The sequence below is a fragment of the Mastacembelus armatus genome, chromosome 15, assembly GCF_900324485.2.
Source record: "Mastacembelus armatus chromosome 15, fMasArm1.2, whole genome shotgun sequence".
Classification (NCBI taxonomy): Eukaryota; Metazoa; Chordata; class Actinopteri; order Synbranchiformes; family Mastacembelidae; genus Mastacembelus; species Mastacembelus armatus.
Window position 1 is genome coordinate 6,070,484 of NC_046647.1, and position 17,521 is coordinate 6,088,004.

The 17,521-nt window shown below is 40.5% G+C and overlaps 1 protein-coding gene across 1 annotated transcript in view; it reads left to right on the forward strand.

Annotated features, from left to right (window-relative positions):
- The window catches only part of inpp5a (inositol polyphosphate-5-phosphatase A), a 123,970-nt gene that overhangs the window by 64,731 nt on the left and 41,718 nt on the right, over window positions 1–17,521 (forward strand). Inside the window, exons 5-8 of the mRNA XM_026309146.2 lie at window positions 5,416–5,479; window positions 7,149–7,252; window positions 13,449–13,501; window positions 14,465–14,584. Of these exons, the coding sequence (XP_026164931.1) occupies window positions 5,416–5,479; window positions 7,149–7,252; window positions 13,449–13,501; window positions 14,465–14,584 (341 nt within the window). The remainder of the gene's footprint in view (window positions 1–5,415; window positions 5,480–7,148; window positions 7,253–13,448; window positions 13,502–14,464; window positions 14,585–17,521) is intronic.

Genomic DNA, 17,521 nt, shown 5'->3' on the forward strand with positions numbered 1-17,521 from the left:
AGATTGAAATATTTTAACAACTATTGGACGGTCTGACATCAGATTTTGTAGAAATGTTCATCTTCCTCAGAGGACATATCTTATTGACTTTGGTGATCTAGTGACATTTTCTCTGTTGCAACCAGCAGGCTAACATCTCTAATTCTGTGAAATGTGTCAAGGTTCAGGTGGTCAGTGGACCAGATTGGAGAATCTGCTATTCCTGTTTTAATTGCAAGGGATCAATACTAGTCCTGCTTGCCATGTAAACCAATTTTCCTGTAAGGTTTACTCATGCAGTTCCCCAAGGGAGCAGTGGAAGAGCATTAAGGAGAGTAAACTCCAGTATAACTTCAATTTTTATGTTAGCCTGTTTCCTCTCAGTATATCTTTGAACGGTGTAATTCCTCTGTCCGTTACCTGTGCCCTCAAGTACACACAAACACACACCATCGAGACAAGAGCTCCTTCAGGACATGATGGATGGCTACAACACTCAGGCCGCTTTCAAATCACAGGAAGTGACAGAGGAAGTTTTAATGAGAGTTTTGTCTGTGTATCCAGTCAGGCCTTCCAGCCAGCCGATGAATAATAGACACTGTGGCTCAATACTCTGAATACTCAATCAATGGCACTGGGAGACGGCCTTGGCAAACATATGGCAGCCTGGGATGGGTGGTGGGCTCGGGGAGTGTAGAAAATACTAAGGCATCTCAATCTGTGTCTCTGTGCACGGCTTCTCTATAGATAGTACTCACTTGTGGAACGGGTTTTGTGTTTACTGAGGGTGCCAGGCAGAGGGCAGAGTGAACTGTTTAGGTGCTCTTATACCCATGGATCCTGCATATCAGTGTATTGCTGGATCATAGAGAGCTGAGGTACAAATAGATGTGTGGATTCTTATGTTTAATAGCTGAGGTTAGAACACCTTTACAATGTGATCTGGAGTATGTTTACAGTTTAGCCATGTATGAAAGTCTGTCTTTACTGACTAATGACGATATCATGCACCTATTAGTCAGAGTTTATGTCTGTGCCTGCTGCTCTAAGCTGTTCTGACATAGCATGTGTTTCTGATATATCGCAGGACCATTTCTTCATGACAGCATATCTGATTGACCTTTCCTGTAAGACTGTCTGTGTGTACACATTTCTGAGTTGTTTTTTGTGGTAATGTTTCTATGTTTGGATTTATGTGGAAGTGTGGCATCACTCGTGAGTTGACAGATGAGGAGACTCCAGGGATTTCTGAGCAATGGGATATAAACTGGAAAACATCCCATTTCATCTCTGCAGTCTAGAAGGCAAAGTACTGCAGAAAACCCAGAAGGGACATTTCTCTTAGGTACTTGTAATGGGCTTTTTAGCCCACACAGATTTAATTTTGATTACAGTGCAAGTGTCAGTTCAAAGGAAGTGGTGCTGAAGGATAATTTGGGTTTTATGCAACTTGAGTTTCATTTTTCTCATGGCCTTCTTTTCTGTTGGTGTTGTTAACCTCAACAGATAATCAGTCAAAATCATTTTCCCAACTTGGTTATCTGTTGATTGTCGACTGGTCTAATAAATAAAACATTTTCAGCTATGATGTGTACACATTCTACCTGTGCAACGAGGTCTCATAGCCAACATTTCAGTGGAAGACAGTTTAGTTTCAATTATAATTACCCTTGAATGCTGACAAAGCACAAGCAACATGAAAGGTCTACAACTCTAAAACAAGAAAATTAAGTGTAACATTGCTAATAAATTAAATGAATATTTACAATATGAATGGGATGGCAACATTGGAAAAAAAAAACGACTAATCTCAATACTATGGCCTCTTTTTTCCTAAATGATGTTTTTTAAAGTAGTGTTCAGCTCTGTTTAGATGTGTTGGGGAGCTGCTAACTTTTGTTAGCAAAAGGAACAATAATTTATACTACATTAATGTTTCATAGAAATAATACAAACACAAATTACACCATGACATCAAATCCCACTCTGAACCTACATCTGACAGACAGGCTAGCTGTATGACTGAAACACTGCTCAGACAAAACAGCCAGTTAACATATTTGTCTCAGCTTCTCTTGCTTTTTTCATTTTTTCTATGAAAACGCTTATTGTACACATCCTCATCACTATGTTCCACAAAACCATAATCCTGCACTTTGCTAGTGTCTGGGGGGCAGCAGAACATTACCCTCTGAAGTTGTGCAGTCACTGTGATGATACTGGAGTGTGTATGTGTCAGCTCTCCTGGGACTGGCCACTCTCCCTTAGCGCAGATTGGAGGTGAGACCTTGAAGAAAAATTATCACTTTTATGTTTGGTTTATGACTCATTTTTCACATTAAACACGGAAAATCTATTCAGGGGTCACAGAATTCCTGCTTCTCTTCATCGGCCAGAACTAATTTTTGAAGCCCTCTGTATCGACAAAGCGTTCAGTGGAGCAAAGTATGCAGGCTATGTACTGCAGCTCTCAAGTCTCTATTTTCCACCAGCCAGTCTATTGGGACTTGTTCAGCCCATATCTGCTGGGGTTTTGGAAATGTCAACTACACACTTGCATGACCACACACACTCGCACACAGGAACAGGGAGAGCGAGTACAACTGCTGTTGTGTCAGTGTGGCCTTATCTTGGAACAGCGTAGCCAATACGACTCGCGATAAGAGATAGCACTGCCAGAATAGAGTCATAAAACGCTAGCTTTTATGGTGCGGTTATTGTCTTTCTGTCTACAATTATGGTGATTACTCATTTCCCCTTACCTCCTCCGCAGCCCTCATGGTGCACTTAATAGACTGCATTTTACTAATGGAAAATTAAGTAGCCGCCGTGGCAGTGGGGTTTATAAATATGTAAAATATACTTTTAATTATTTCAAGTGAATTTGGCAGATAATCAATAAAGAGGGACGTGACAAACATACGTCTGACACAGGCCATTGTAAAGCTACTGGTAAAAGATAAGCATGACCTGTCAGCGCAGTCTAGCCTTAATGAATATTTTGAGCCTGTCATGTAAGGAGACAAATGGATTAATTGTGCCCTGCTAATATAATAGCTTCTTCATGAAGAGTGCAGCAGGGTGGCAGAGGAGAGAGAGCAGCTGGTAGGTTCTGCACCCGGATGTCAAATAAATATTTATTAGGGTTAAAGGTTAAGTAGATTTTTGCGATTACATGGGCAGCCACTTAAGCATAGTTGTTTATCATTTATTTGAAAATTGATTCATGCCAATTTGCTTGATGCCATATTAATTTTATTTTTAGTAGTCTTGAGGACATAGAGGGATCAGTTTCCACTACAGAGAGAGAGTGGCTGTTTCAGCATTCATTTATTTTTATTTTTTGCCTATGATAATTACTCAGGAGTCCCTACAATGATTACTCAGAAGAATAAATTTTGTTTAGGCCAGTGGATGTAATTCATAAGGTTGCAACTAATGATTATTTTCATAATTAATTTGTTGTTGTTTTTTCAATGACTTGATTAATTCATTTTGTTTGATAAAAGTCAGAAAATTCCCAGTTTCCCATAGCCAAGGTAAAATCTTTATTGCTTTTTTATTTGTATAAGATGTTCATTTTAAAGTAAAATAGAGAAGAGTAGGAAATTCTCATATTCAGGCAGGTGGAACGTTGCCAGATTTTGCTTGAAAAATGACTGAAACCATTAATAAATAACAAAAATTTTATTCTCTTAATTTTTTGTTGATCAAGCAGTAGTAGCACTTTGACTATACAGAAAATTGCATCACTGCAATTTAATTTGCAATAGAAAGAAATAGATCTTTTTTTCCTCCATAATTTTCCATATGTCATATTTCAGCAGAGTCATTTTTACTTCACTACCGTGAAATATTTACACAAACACCAGCAGTTAGTGCTGTGGCACCATTTTGAGAAATAGCTCAGTTTTCCTCTCCCTCACCCTGTTTTCCTATCCATCTCTGTCCACAAGCCTGTTGTTGGCACTTTTAAGGTGAAAGAGAACATAAAGGCAAGTGAGCACAAATAAGTGTAGAGACCCTTCCTGGAAGCCATCCTCCTGCAATGGGAGACTGTGACCTTGAGTCCTGCCTTCGCCCAACTCCGTCCCCTCTCATCTGCACCTCCTCTCCCTTCCCTCCATCAGCGTACGAGAGGGAATGACGGAGGGAGGGGAGCACAGCGGGGGTTCGGGTCACCAGCCTCTGTTCTCATCAATTAAATGTGTGACAGTGTTTTCTGCTGGCTGAACTTATATGTCAAGGAGATGGGCAGGACCACATGTTTGTGCTTTTGACAAATCAGCAAATGTTTAATCTCAAGATGTACCGGTGCTCATAAATAATTCAAAAGCCGGGCCTGGCCCAAACGCTCTCCCTGGTGCTTGCACCCAGCCTCAATAGGAAAATGCAGGAAAAGACTAAATCCTCCTCCAGCCTTTTCTTCTACAGAATTCTCCATCTTTGATCACATCCCTGCAGCCTCTCTTCATCACTTGCCGTTCTTTTACTGTACCTAAGCAGGGAAGTCTGATCTTTCTGTTGGCCCTTATCTCCCTGCTTTGAACGTCAGTGTATTTCTTATCTAACTCTTTGTCTTTTGCCCTGCATATGTTTTAATTTGGTCACTCTGGTCTTCACAGTAAAAGTTACTAACTGCGTCTGCCTCACTTTATCCTGAGTTATCCTGAGCCAGAGGTCTGCTATCTCAAAGACACAGGGGATTGAGCTTGAGCTTCGCCTCCATTTGCCCTAAATGTAAAGAGGGCAACAAAAAGCAGTGTAGTGGACTGTGAACCGCATCAAATCCCCCTCTGTACAACCCTCACTTCTTCCCACAGACTTTGATTGGCCCATCCACCGACTGGGAAAGTTTCCTGATTGTTCACAGGGAAAATTAAGATTTTAAGCCTATTGAAGTTGATCTTTGCTCATTCAAAAGTCCATCTGAATGTGTCCTTTGAAAGCTCAGATTGTTGACTCGCCACATTAGAAGACTCTGAGCCCGGCAATGGGGTCTACCAACTTTACTGTACTCAGAACACATTGCACCTGTTGTTGTGTAGCTGATGGTGTGTAGTGATTGTGGCTTCCCATTGAGTGGATCTGTGGGCAGTGTGCTGTGGAGTGTGTTCAAGAGTGAGGCTCTATACTTTCAGCCCAGTTTATTATTCAAGCATCCTTACAATCCTCTGCACACTCAGCATTGTGAAAATGAGCAGGAAACTGGAGAAATAATGTGATAGATGGGAACTTATAAGGTTTGGAAATTTAGGAAAAAGTTATGTGAAAGATGTGTGTCTCTCTATCACCAGGAGAATCTCCATATGTGAAGTGATTTAACAAATATGGGCAGAATCCACATTCGGCAAGAAAAGAATGTCTTGGAAAATTATGAAATCATTCCAATAAAATCTGTCAAATTTCATGTTATTCTCTTTTTCCTTTTTGCAGGCTCTTGGAAGTTTCTACTTTATCCATGAGTCTTTGAAAAACATTCACCAGTTTGATTTCAAAGGTGAGTATCCCATTCCAACACACACGTACATCATCAGCACTGTCATGAAATAAAATCCCACCCCCTCATATCACACAACCATTTGCAGGCTATTCCCACTTCCATCAAAACCAGTGAGCTAAGATTGGCTATGAGGGTAATGTAAAGGGAGCCAGAACGAATGGTAATGTTTATTAATATTAGGATTTAATTCATAAGATTTCGGGCATACAGTAATGGTCTGTGGCAGGTTATTGGACAGTTACGGCGGTCTCATCAGCCTGACGTGTCACAGGGCCCCGGGGTCCTGCGACCGTGCTAATTAAAGAAGGGATATAGATGTGGAGGAGTGTCGCTTCCTATTAGACCCAAGTCAGCATTAGTACCAGTTACCCCAGTGAAGGACAGGGCGAAGACAGGGGAGGGGTCGAGAAGGGAGAGGACCACCCCACATGTACATGCATACTTTAAAGATTTGGTTTAGAAACAGAATGACATGAACTACTCTATACAATACGTAGCTGTATTCTTTTATAAAAGGGCTTTTTCACAGCAGACATTTTGACTCATTATAGTGCTGGTGTTACTAATAACATTAATCATGCCATGACTAATGTCAAGATAGTTCAATGAAATTCAGCCTTTGTTCTTTTTATTATGGGAACATGTAATTGTTCTTCTGTGACATGTCAAAGGGTCTTATATGAAATGACCTATTGAAAGCTTCTTAAGAGAGACCCTTGGTTTCTCCAAAAGACTTTTAGAACTTCTTGACTTTTGCCTCTCCACAGACTGAATGTGAACTATCATTACAGGTGTAACAGTCAGCCCACAGGTGTAAGGTGTACAGAACTCAGGTCTGGGTTTAAACGCTTTGGTTCTTAAAAGTTGGAGTCAAAACAAACTGTGATTATACACAGTTACATGTCAAAAATGATTTTAGTGAGACTCTTTAGCACAAAGTGCAAATAATGGATTTTTTAAAAAAATAAGACAATAAAGCTTAATTTTATTAAGTAGGTCTTTGTAAACCGCTCCAGTTTTATTTTTATAGCTAAAAAAAATCACAATTTAAAAACTTGCCTCTATCTTTAGATGCTCAGTTACAAATACAGTAAATACATAGGTGTCTAAGTAAGATCCAAATCATTTCACTTTAAAGATTTTAAACCTTCCAAATTTTAACGATTGTTGATCCACTACTGCTGCAGTTTGCATATGTAAGTAGTAAACTGTGCTCCTCTACAAGCTTTCATATTATCAGCAGAAATCATGTTTCAGTTTAGGTGATGCTAGAACAGTTTTACTGACAATATACATAAACTGCACCAATCTTCCATGGAGATCAAAGACAGGCAGGGCTCTGCCTCAACCCATACTGTGAACTCTCACACTCTCCTCTTTAGCTGGATACAGATGTTTCTCATTCTGAACAGCAGGTGGGGCAATTGTCTGAGGAAGGATGGGGGGACTCTGGCTGTCAGCGAGCTCCAAGGGTATTAATAGGTTCTCAATAACACACAGGGGTGCCAAAAATTAACATACCATGTTTGTAACAATAAACCGTCCTTTTTCCTCTTCCTTCCTCCATTTCTCCACCCCCCCCCCCCCCCCCCCCCCCCTCTTCCCCTTCCCCCTTGTGTATCTTTGACTCTCTTTCTCTCTATGACTCTTCTCCATCTCTCCTCAGCCAAGAAATTCAAGAAGGTGGTGGGGAAGGAAACCTGCTCAGAGACACTAGAAAGCACACCTGCACTGGAGAAGGAGAAGTTTCCACAGGACTACTTTCCTGAGGTGGGTTCTGTAATAAACGCTAGCTGACTGATGGCAGTGTTGACATCTAATGGCAGTTTCCTGTTGAGCGATATCAGACAAATAGTGACAGATGTCACAGTGAACGCTGGAAATGTGTTATGACAAATAGTCATGATAAATGAACATTAAGCTCTTTAACATTGTGTACAGTGTGCAGTGTTTAATGAAGCTGCTAAATTGATCTTGTTTTTAATAATGACAAAAATACATCAGTGCCAGACCTCAGAAATAAAGGATTTGCAGTTCCTTTTTTTAATTTTTCAAAATCCATTTCATTTTTTTTTTATTCATATATATATATATATTTTTTTATTTTCAGTCCAATTTTTCACCTTTGTAGAAATATGGATGACACATGACTGATTTGAAAACAAAAAATTCAAATTGTGAAACAGAGAAAGTCCTTGTTTTGTCTGCAGTGTCCTGTGGAGCAATTCCCTGCTCACTCTGCTGTGTTCAGTCTTCTGGTTTCGGTGTGGTGTGCCATCAGAGGGGAGCTGTGCGCTGAGCATAGCTGTGCTGATATAGTAATAAAGAGCACGACCGCCCGTGTGTCATCCTCGCACTCCCCACTCATCTGTCAACCATGCTCCGACGGCCGCCTCAGCAAATATATGCAAAACAGATGGATACGGCCCCTTCACACACTTCCCCCAATTTCCGTCTCTTTCACACACTGCAGGACCCCCAACCACCCACCCTCCCAGACATACACACAAACATATTCACACACACACACAAACAGCTTCACATCTTAGGTTTCCCACTTTTCCATTCCAGAGATGATCTAAAACCAATTACACTGATTGAGGCACAAAGCCATTTAAAGTGATTACAGCAAAGCATTGTGTTCTGCATTTAACGGGACAAGCAAAGAAAACCACAAAACAAACCTGGCATACTGTGAGAGGGATGAGGGGAGTGATGTAGAGAGAAAGGAGGTGTGTGTGTCTGTTGGGGGGGGGATGAGAAAAGTTTTGCCCAGTGATTTATGCTTCTTTCCCGGCTGGGATATGAATCTTGGATGATGCTCCCGAGAGCAGCACTCCAGATAATGTTAGCCCATTTAAAACGAGCAGATTTGTGTAGTCTATCAGGGTCGCCGAGTATTTTTTTTTCTTCTGCCTCCCTCCTCCACCTCTTCCTCCGGCCCCTTCGTAGTGAGAAATTGGTTGTTATCATAGATCACAGATACTGCTCAAACCTCTTATGAAAGATGAATTAATTTCACTAATGCTTTAATGCAAAGCTCTCATGAGGGAGGCAGACTGGTGATAACCCCTGCCTCGTCCCCGCTTCCTCCGCTAGTGATTTATGCCCTCTTTTAGTAGATGAAACCGCCTAGATTTGCCATCCATCTGCAGCTTTGAGGAATCTTATTACACGGGGATCTTGGACTGGACAGGATGCCACACAGTGTCCCAAACCAGTTGCTATAATCCCAGCTCACTCAGTTTCGGGACTAGTAATTGTTCTGCCAACTGTGGAAAAAATACTTGAATGAAATGATTTAAACAAACAAAAGAAAACACAGAAGGGAGATCTCTTGTTTACATCCAAATTATAACAAATTAAGCAGCAGAAAAATATTTTGTCAGACAAAATATTCACAGGGAGGTCAGCGTGACAGCAGACGGGTGGACAATGGTAGAAAGATTTGAGTGTTTCCCTGCTTGTGTCTTACGTTTACAGTCGCCCATTGATAAAGTGTCACTGAGCAAGAGGCTGATGACATCATGGGGAGAGGGTCTGCTGTATATGTGCGAGTTTGTGTTTAAAACAGCGAGACAAAATATCCTTAAACACATTTGAGTTTACTTGAGTGGTGTGTGGTGGTTTAGACACATGAAGTACTTCTGTCCATATTTATAAATCCTCACAAAATTATTGTTAGTGCTTCAACTAACAATTGGTCCAGTCATTAATTAATCCGTCAGGTATTTTCAATATTAATCAATTCGTCTGTTCAACCGTGAATATTAACACTAAAGGAAAACAGAGAAACGCAGAAAATATTCATATTTGTCCAGCTGGTTCAAGCAAATGTTTTTATGTAAAAAGTGACCTAAATAATAATTGATTATAAAATTAGTTGTATTAATTTTTTCTGTCAGACTCCTCTGTGATAAATTGTTTCAGCTCCTGTGCTACCTACTATCCAGAAAGTGCAGAAAGAGAACCATTAGAAATGAAACCAAGCAAGTCTTTTTAGTTTTGAATAACATAACTTAATGTTTTCAAAAGATCAATTTTCATTTCACCTAAATCATGCTCACAGCAAATTTGTATTTCAATATTGTGGCTAAACTCAATGTCATAAAATAAAATATTGGGTAAAATGACTTACACTCTCCCTTTCTGTCTATGGCACTTCTTGCACCTATTTTGATTCTGATTTAAGTGACAACCCCTCCATATGCAAAACATCAGTTCTTGCCATAATCCCACTTTGAGTTATAGCTGTAAGTGAAAGGGAGAGAAGCAGGGACATTAATTGAAATGCTGAATAAAAAGGAAGTGGACAAAATTGTGGGCGCATTTCTTTTGAAAGGTCGCTGTGATGGATTTGGCGGCTTGTCGTTTCCCGTTGTTCCGTCAATCTCTCCACCTCCCTAGTGGGCATTAATATATTTATTTGTTTGGCGCAGTAATACATGCCTCCAAAAACCATTGCATCATAAGGATTTGTCATTGCCTTATATAAATAAAGTATACGACCCAGACCTTAATGTGCCCTTGCTATTGATTGTTTTACACAGCCATAGAGAAAAAAGGGAAAGGAAGAAAATAGCGGACAGGCTGTAGATCAACATCCATATGAGTTTGTATTTGTTGTTTGGCACCATGAGCTTGTCCATAAAAGCATTGACTTTTCATACCCTTTTAGTCCCCTCTGTAGTAAGCGCTGATATGGGGCTGTGATTACTTTCAAGTTCTGCCCCTGATCAAAGTTAACTTCCTTCATATTTTTCTCCTTTGATTTAAACACCACACGTGATTCATAGATGTGATGTGTACGTTAAGGAGATGAAGTCATTTAAACTGGCATTGCCTGCAAAATGCTCTCTGCATTTATCACCAGACAAGACACCTGTGACACAGATGCTGTTCTCTGTGACAGGCATGATCCATGAGACTGCAAGAAGCTCCTAAATGAGATGATAATGTTGAAATGAAAGATAAATGAAAGATTTGTACACAAATTTTTTTTTATATACAAGAAGATCAGAAAAAGCATCCTGATTCTACCGCTGGTTGTATTCTCTTTTAGCTTGTTGAGTTTACCATGTGGACTTTCAGAGCTCTTTGCATTCTTATATATTTGAGTGGTGACAGAGACTGCTCTCTGTACTTGTGTACTGTACATCTTTATCAGAGCACACACACACACATACACTCATGTGCTGTCTAGTCATATAAAGTTTGTGTGAGGCCCTACTCTATTTGATCGCCCACCCCGGATGATGGAATAAAGATAAATGTGACTGTCTACCAGGGCTCAAATCAATCAGCGTTTGTGTGTATTTCTTATAACTCACAGTGCATTTCTGTCACAGGGCTTTTGTGTAACCCCCTTCACATACCCCCACCCTGCCCTGCACTATTCTATCACCCAATCTCCAAAAACCCGGCCATAACATTATTTATGGGGGTCGGAAATATAAGAAAGGTCAAAGAATCAAAAAGGGATGGACTGGGAAATGGTGGCGAAAGGGAATGAAGGGACTGAATCCATGTCTGTGTGTCCTGACTGTGTCACGTGTGACATTTTATAGGACATAATTTTCCATTGGTCACAAGTGGGGAGTTTTATGTAGTGGTTTCCAGTTTGAAGTGAGCCTGATGGCTTCTACTTCCTGTCCACCACAGCTTTTTTTCCCCTCTATCTCTGTCTGTCATCTTTGCGTTTGTGCATGTATGTCTGTGTGTATGTCTGTGCATGTGTGTGAGTGCTTGCACGATGGTCAGCCTGTATATGAATTGCCCGACACCCCTGGATGTGACACACTGTGTAGCTGCCGTTCATCACTGTCATGGGCGGAGACGCCATCGCTGACCTGTGGAAGGGCAGCCAATGTCACCCTAAGCTTTGTGACCTTTTACTGCTGCCCTTTGACTCCTACCCTCATCCCCGCCCAGTGACTCTTTATAGCCCCCCAACCTGATATATGATCCAATTACATGTCATATATCTATTGAATCCAAATATCTCTTCTAGTCTACTGACATAACAAACATAACATGACATGAGATGCCAAAAAGTATATTAACTAAAATCTTACATTTTTAAAAATGTGTTTGTTCAAGTGTATGGGTGGAGGGAGGAGGAAGAGGTGCTGACAGTGTTTCAGCAGGAGATTAAATGGTGCTGGAACACATCTGTGCCATCATCTCCGCTCTAATATCAGCTACAGCAACCAAATTATGATGTCATCAGGTCAACCAACGAGAGTGACACTTTTTGTCTTCTGCACTTTGATTGATTGTTTGAGACAATTATATTAACCAGGATCATAATACCCCAAAAAACTAAAATTAGATAAAGTAGTTAGCAGAGTGTGTGTTTTTGACTTTCTGATAATGGATGCTTGCTCCACTTGACTGCAGTGCTTGTCTGTGCATTTGCCATGTCTGTTGTAGCGTGTTTATAAGCAAGCGATGAAGCAGGAGGTCAATCAGTCATATGTGGAGGAAATGGGGCAATCTGTGGCTGTGTGTCAAAGAAGTGATGGATTTTAATTTGTAGTTAATGGCTCTTTAAATTAAGTCGAGATTAAACATCTCTGGCTGAAGTCAGAGCTTGCATGAAGCAAGTCCAGAGCCCTAAACACTCACTCTTCATCTTGTCCCTCTTCGTCCTCACCACTCTGAGACTTTCTTGCCGCAACTTTACAAACAATACCGTAAATATTTTTTCCTTGGTATAAAGTGATGTGTGATTTATTACACATATTGTACATAAAATATGAAGGAATTACTTATGTTTGTCTTCTCAGTAGATTCAGTTAAGGGCAGTATTTTTTTGCTGCAGTCTGACACTCACTTCTTATTCCACTTGCTCCTTTCAAAGTCACAATATTGGGACAGCGAGTTATAATTGGGCCCATACATCCTGCCGAGGCAGTATGGATTAATTCACGTATGCTAATGTAATTCAATTTGATACAGTTAATCTTGTACTAATGTAGATTGAAGGATGTGAGGTGAAATCAAATACCTTTTAGCCCTTTAATTTGCATCTGAGTTTTTAAAATAAAATTAGTCAATTTGTAATTATGTGACCTGGCTCATAATTAGTTTATTCATCACTGCAGTTAACTCCCCATTAGGAGTATCAGAAAGAGACAGACAGAAAAAGAGAGAGGCAGAGAGATTATTTATTCAGAATGAAAACACAACATCAATTTGTCTCTCTTATTTAATAACCAGTTTCATGGTGAATCGTGCAGTTTGACAGACAGATTTGGACTCGACTGAATAATTAATTAAAGGCTGGTGGAATCTGTTCAAATAGCTGCATAGTAAATGTCTACATGGTGGCTTGTGTGGTCTATATTTTCTATAACTCTTTTAACTGTCTCTTAGCTAAAAGTTTCCATATTAAAATATCATTGGCTAGTTTAATCAATAACACTGCTTTATAGTTAGTGTACTAAAATAAGCTATAACTGTCAAATACTGTAAATGCAGTGGAATAAACAGTAAAATACTGCGCCCTGAAATGTAGTGAAGTAAAATTGTAAATAGGATCAAGTGAACTTGTTTTGGTAAAGGCTCCAAAACTGGAGTGATATACAGTATTTGAGCAAATGTGTTTAGTTATTTTCCACCATTGCTAATTCTGAATAGTGTTAAACATTTCAGCTCCACGTTAATGTCTATTTGTGTCCATCTATCAACAACCTATATGCAAAGAAAGGACATTTTATTCATAATTGTAATTTTTTAAAAACTACAAGACCATTTCAAGGAAATTTCTGAAATGTGGGTTCAGCTAGATGAAGTAGATGATGGAAAATGGAAAATATTAAATTGTGCTCAAAAAATGAACCGTTATGTCTCTTCTAATGTAAATCATTTAATGTTATTACTTTCATTCACCTTGTGATGACAATTCAAGCCTCAACAATGTCAAATTTATTTTTGAGCTAAATTCAGTCTCTCTCTTCTGCAGTCCAAGTGGTCCCGGAAGGGATTCATCAGAACTCGATGGGTCCTGGCTGACTGGTGAGTGAGTTTTACAAGTTTTATATGTCCCTACACTGAAGCATGATACCTCTTCTCTGTTTCACTCCACTTATTATCATGTTATTTTATTATTAATAGTAGTATTAATATTACAAGTGGGATTAATAATGAAGATCTAGCTATGTCAGTGTTTATCCAGGAGCCACAGTGAGCTGTGCACGCTGTGGTTATCATAGTCAGAGAGAGGGAGAATTCCATAGCTGCATCCTCTCCGAACAGTGCCACTGAAGCAAGCATGGATTTGATTAGACATAATCACGTTAGTTGCATATGACAGATGACAAAAAACATTACATGCAATTCAATCTGTATGGGATGAATACAAACACTGGCTTCCCGTGTGCAGAGCAGGGGATGTGGGGAGGGGTGGCTGAGGGGTGGAAGCTGGGGATTGTAATCTAATATAGGGATGACATGAGGACTAAAGAGCTGAAACGGTAAGCATTTAATACGGGCATGACGTTTGACATGAGCGGCAGAGAGAAACTGAGAGAGAAAGGCTGTTGAAGAACTGGGAGGTCAGATTAGAGATGGATAAGACATAGTGACATAGAGATAGTGAAGACCATGCATGCATTCATTTGTTCAGCATATCGCTCCAGAATAAACCCCTTGAGATAAGACCAATTCTTCTGGGCTGCCCTGTTGAACACCGGGCTAACAAAACACCCCAAAGTGATAGGATCAGCAGGGAGATGCTCATCTTGGTACATAGAGCTATCCTTCCTTCCCCTGACTAGGCAAAGTGAAAAAAGGCATAATAGCGTTATAATGGTGTCTATGCTCATATGTTGTGTTTGCCTGGGTGAAGAAGTGGTTAGACTATTTTATTTTTATTAATTTTATCCTGTTTACTTAATGGATTTTATTTTTACTGTGTGAGGACTGGTAGTGATGTGAGGGGTGAAGTAGCTCACTCACAGTATTTTCTTGTATCCCCAGTGCCTTTGATCTGGTCAACATCCACCTTTTCCATGATGCTTCCAACCTGGTGGCCTGGGAGAAAAGCCCCTCGGTCTATTCCGGGACCAGGCAGAAGGCCCTGGGCTACGTTTTAGACAGGTGAATGCTGGAGCTCTGTCTATTATGACTGTATGTTGTCAGACACACTTCATCACAGTTTGAAGTGTTTGTAAGACTCATTTTCTATGTAATATCTATTAGGAGAAAAATCTAACTCAAATTGCAATTAGAAAGGCCATTCATTTTTGATGCTTTTTTCTTTATCTTCAGTTTTTCATATGATTTATATAATACTATACTTGCTATACTTGAATTCAATTGAAAAAAAGTATATTTTTTTCTGAAATTTAAAAATGCTAATTGAATGTGTTCAAAAATGTAGTTGATAATATTCACAATTCCAAGTGTTATCTGACATTCAAAAACTTGTATTGTTATTGTAATCGAGGCTTAGAGTGAGACTGAACAGGAGGGGTAGAGCAGAGGAGGTTTTAATGGGATTCGGTCCCAGACCAACAGGATTACATCTGCCTGTAAAAGTATGGGGTCTTACTCCCTATATGGTCTGTGAACTCCCAAGTCTCTTTTATCTCTTCTTTTTCTGTCCCTCTCTCTACTTCACTGTTCAGCAAATTCTGTTTTTATGGTGTAATCCATTTCTCATCCTCAATTTTGTTCCAGTCCTTGCAAGTGTAAGAATGCAAATATTCACAGATTGATCTGTTCAACTATATATCCCACACACTCCAGAGATCCAAAAATTTTTTGAGAAATACTGGCAAAATTTACATAAAATTTGGCATTGTCCAGTCCCCCTGCAGGATCATTTTACGGTATGTTTTGCCCCACCATCAGATATTAAATTGGCCTTGACTGAGACTTCATAAGACGGGAAGGTATTTCAAAATGAGCAAGACTTACTCTAATCCTGCAGCAGATAAAAGTGGTCGGCAAAGAAAGAATCCAAATGTGATTGCCATTTTGGACACTTTATGAGCTCATCTCTCATGTCTATTTGTAAACGTTGTACATTAGATGTCAGACATATATAATTGCCCTTATTTCATTTTGGTGACCTCTCCGACTCTTCCTATAGCACCAACTTTACAATAGATGTATTAAAATTGAAAAGGCTTATTGCCGTGCCATTTGCACATTTATGCTCCCGAGAGGATAAATAATCACAATAGATGTAATATTTTAGTTATGCTTGCACGGCTCTAGGAACCCTAACAGTAATGGTAAGGATTCCTTCACTCTACACTGAATAAAGCCAGCCTCTATTCAAACAGGCCAGCCTATTCATTCATAGGCAACGCTAATGTGATTTATGGGACATCCATTTACAGTGGAGCAGAATGATAGAGTGCATGGTGCAACCCTTGCTCCTTACCTGGCCACGCTAACACAGAATAAAAGCCTAGTACCAGCCTTGTAGCAGGTGACCTCCCATTCAAATGGCATCAGAATGCACGACATGGCTCCCCGCCGCCTCCACTTTGAATAACTACATGCATATGGGTTGCATACATTATCACCAGGCTTTCTGATGTACATGAGTTATGAGGTGCTTTTTAAAGTCTTCTCTATGAGGTCATATTTTACCTGCACTTCATTCTTGAGTTGATGAAAGAGTCGTCCGCCTTTAATGGACAGGGAAGTGGGAGTGTTTTAAGAATATGGCAGCTTTTGCTGTTTTTATTACGCTGTAACTTACCTGGATTTACTGACATAATGAAGTTTCAAAAGGACCCCTGTTGTTGCTTACATTTAAGTGTTTTCATTGTATTTCCTCTGCTTTTACCATGCTTTTGCAGCTGATTTATTCCTAAACTTTCCCTTGTAAATGCACCTAAATGGGAGTCCCTGAGTTTTAGTTGGATGGCTGAGGGGACTGAATACAAACTGTGTTGGCTAAGTGGCATTTTCCACACTCCCTCTTTCTAAATACCCTTGTGTTGGGATGGTAACTGTGTTGTTACTTCTGGGCCATATCATTTAAAGGTTCTTTTTTGACAAGGGTGGGGATGTGGGGGTAAGTGTTGTGAGGCAAGGTGGTTGTGGGTAGGCTGTTATATGTTCCAACTACCCTGGTATCCCTTTCTACAGGGGAGGGGTAGTGGGGGCATCGCGCCTCAGTCACTCACTTTGGAGAAAACTGTCGGGCACAGATCCGGAGCACCAGAGTGAGAAAAAGCTGGCGATGCAGAGGGAAGAGGGGAGGAGCACAAAGGGTGCTTGGGCTCTGTAAAGGGCAGTGAATAATGGGTCGGTCCTTTCACAGAGGCTGCTAACCTTTTGGCAGCCACCAGCAAACTCCATTCTTCCTCTGCCGATCTGGGAGGACAATATGCCCAGGCTGAGCTTTGAATGAAGCGCTACCACCAACAGTGTTCCCATTCAGCGGCTGGTTGGGAACCATCTTTTTGGCCATTGTCCTAACTCTGACTCCTACCCCCAGAAAGCAGAGCAGGAAAAGGGACAGGGGGAATATCTAAAGCCAAACTCCCTCCTCCTTCCTTCTTCTCTCTCCTCTCCCCCTTTCTGAGTTCTAATCTCTTATTGCGAGATGGGAGAGGAGGGGAGGGAGCTGCTGAACACACCACTAGCTGAGATCCATGAGGGAGCCGGCACAGGAGCTGATCACACAGCAGTGCTGAGGACTCTGCACCACGAAATCAGACTTCAGCCTCTACCTTATCTGAGGCCCAGTCCTAATAATGCAGCTTACGGCCCATTGAGAACTCATCTGATAAGCCTTTTCCTTTGTGGCCGTTTTTACTGCTAAACGGTGTTTATCGCCAAAGGGCTTCAAGGCCTCAGGGGAACAATGCTGAGAAGGAACAGCGTTTAGCCAGCCAGATCTCACTATTGAGTCACATCAAAAAAAGCACTGCTCTGTAGCCTCTGCTGATGTGTGGGTCACTTCCATGAGAGCAAAGCAAAGCTCTGCTTGATATGCATCCCCTGCTTGTTTTCCTGTCCTATGAAAACACACATGTGCTCAGGGCTACATGAAGAATTTTTTACTTTGTT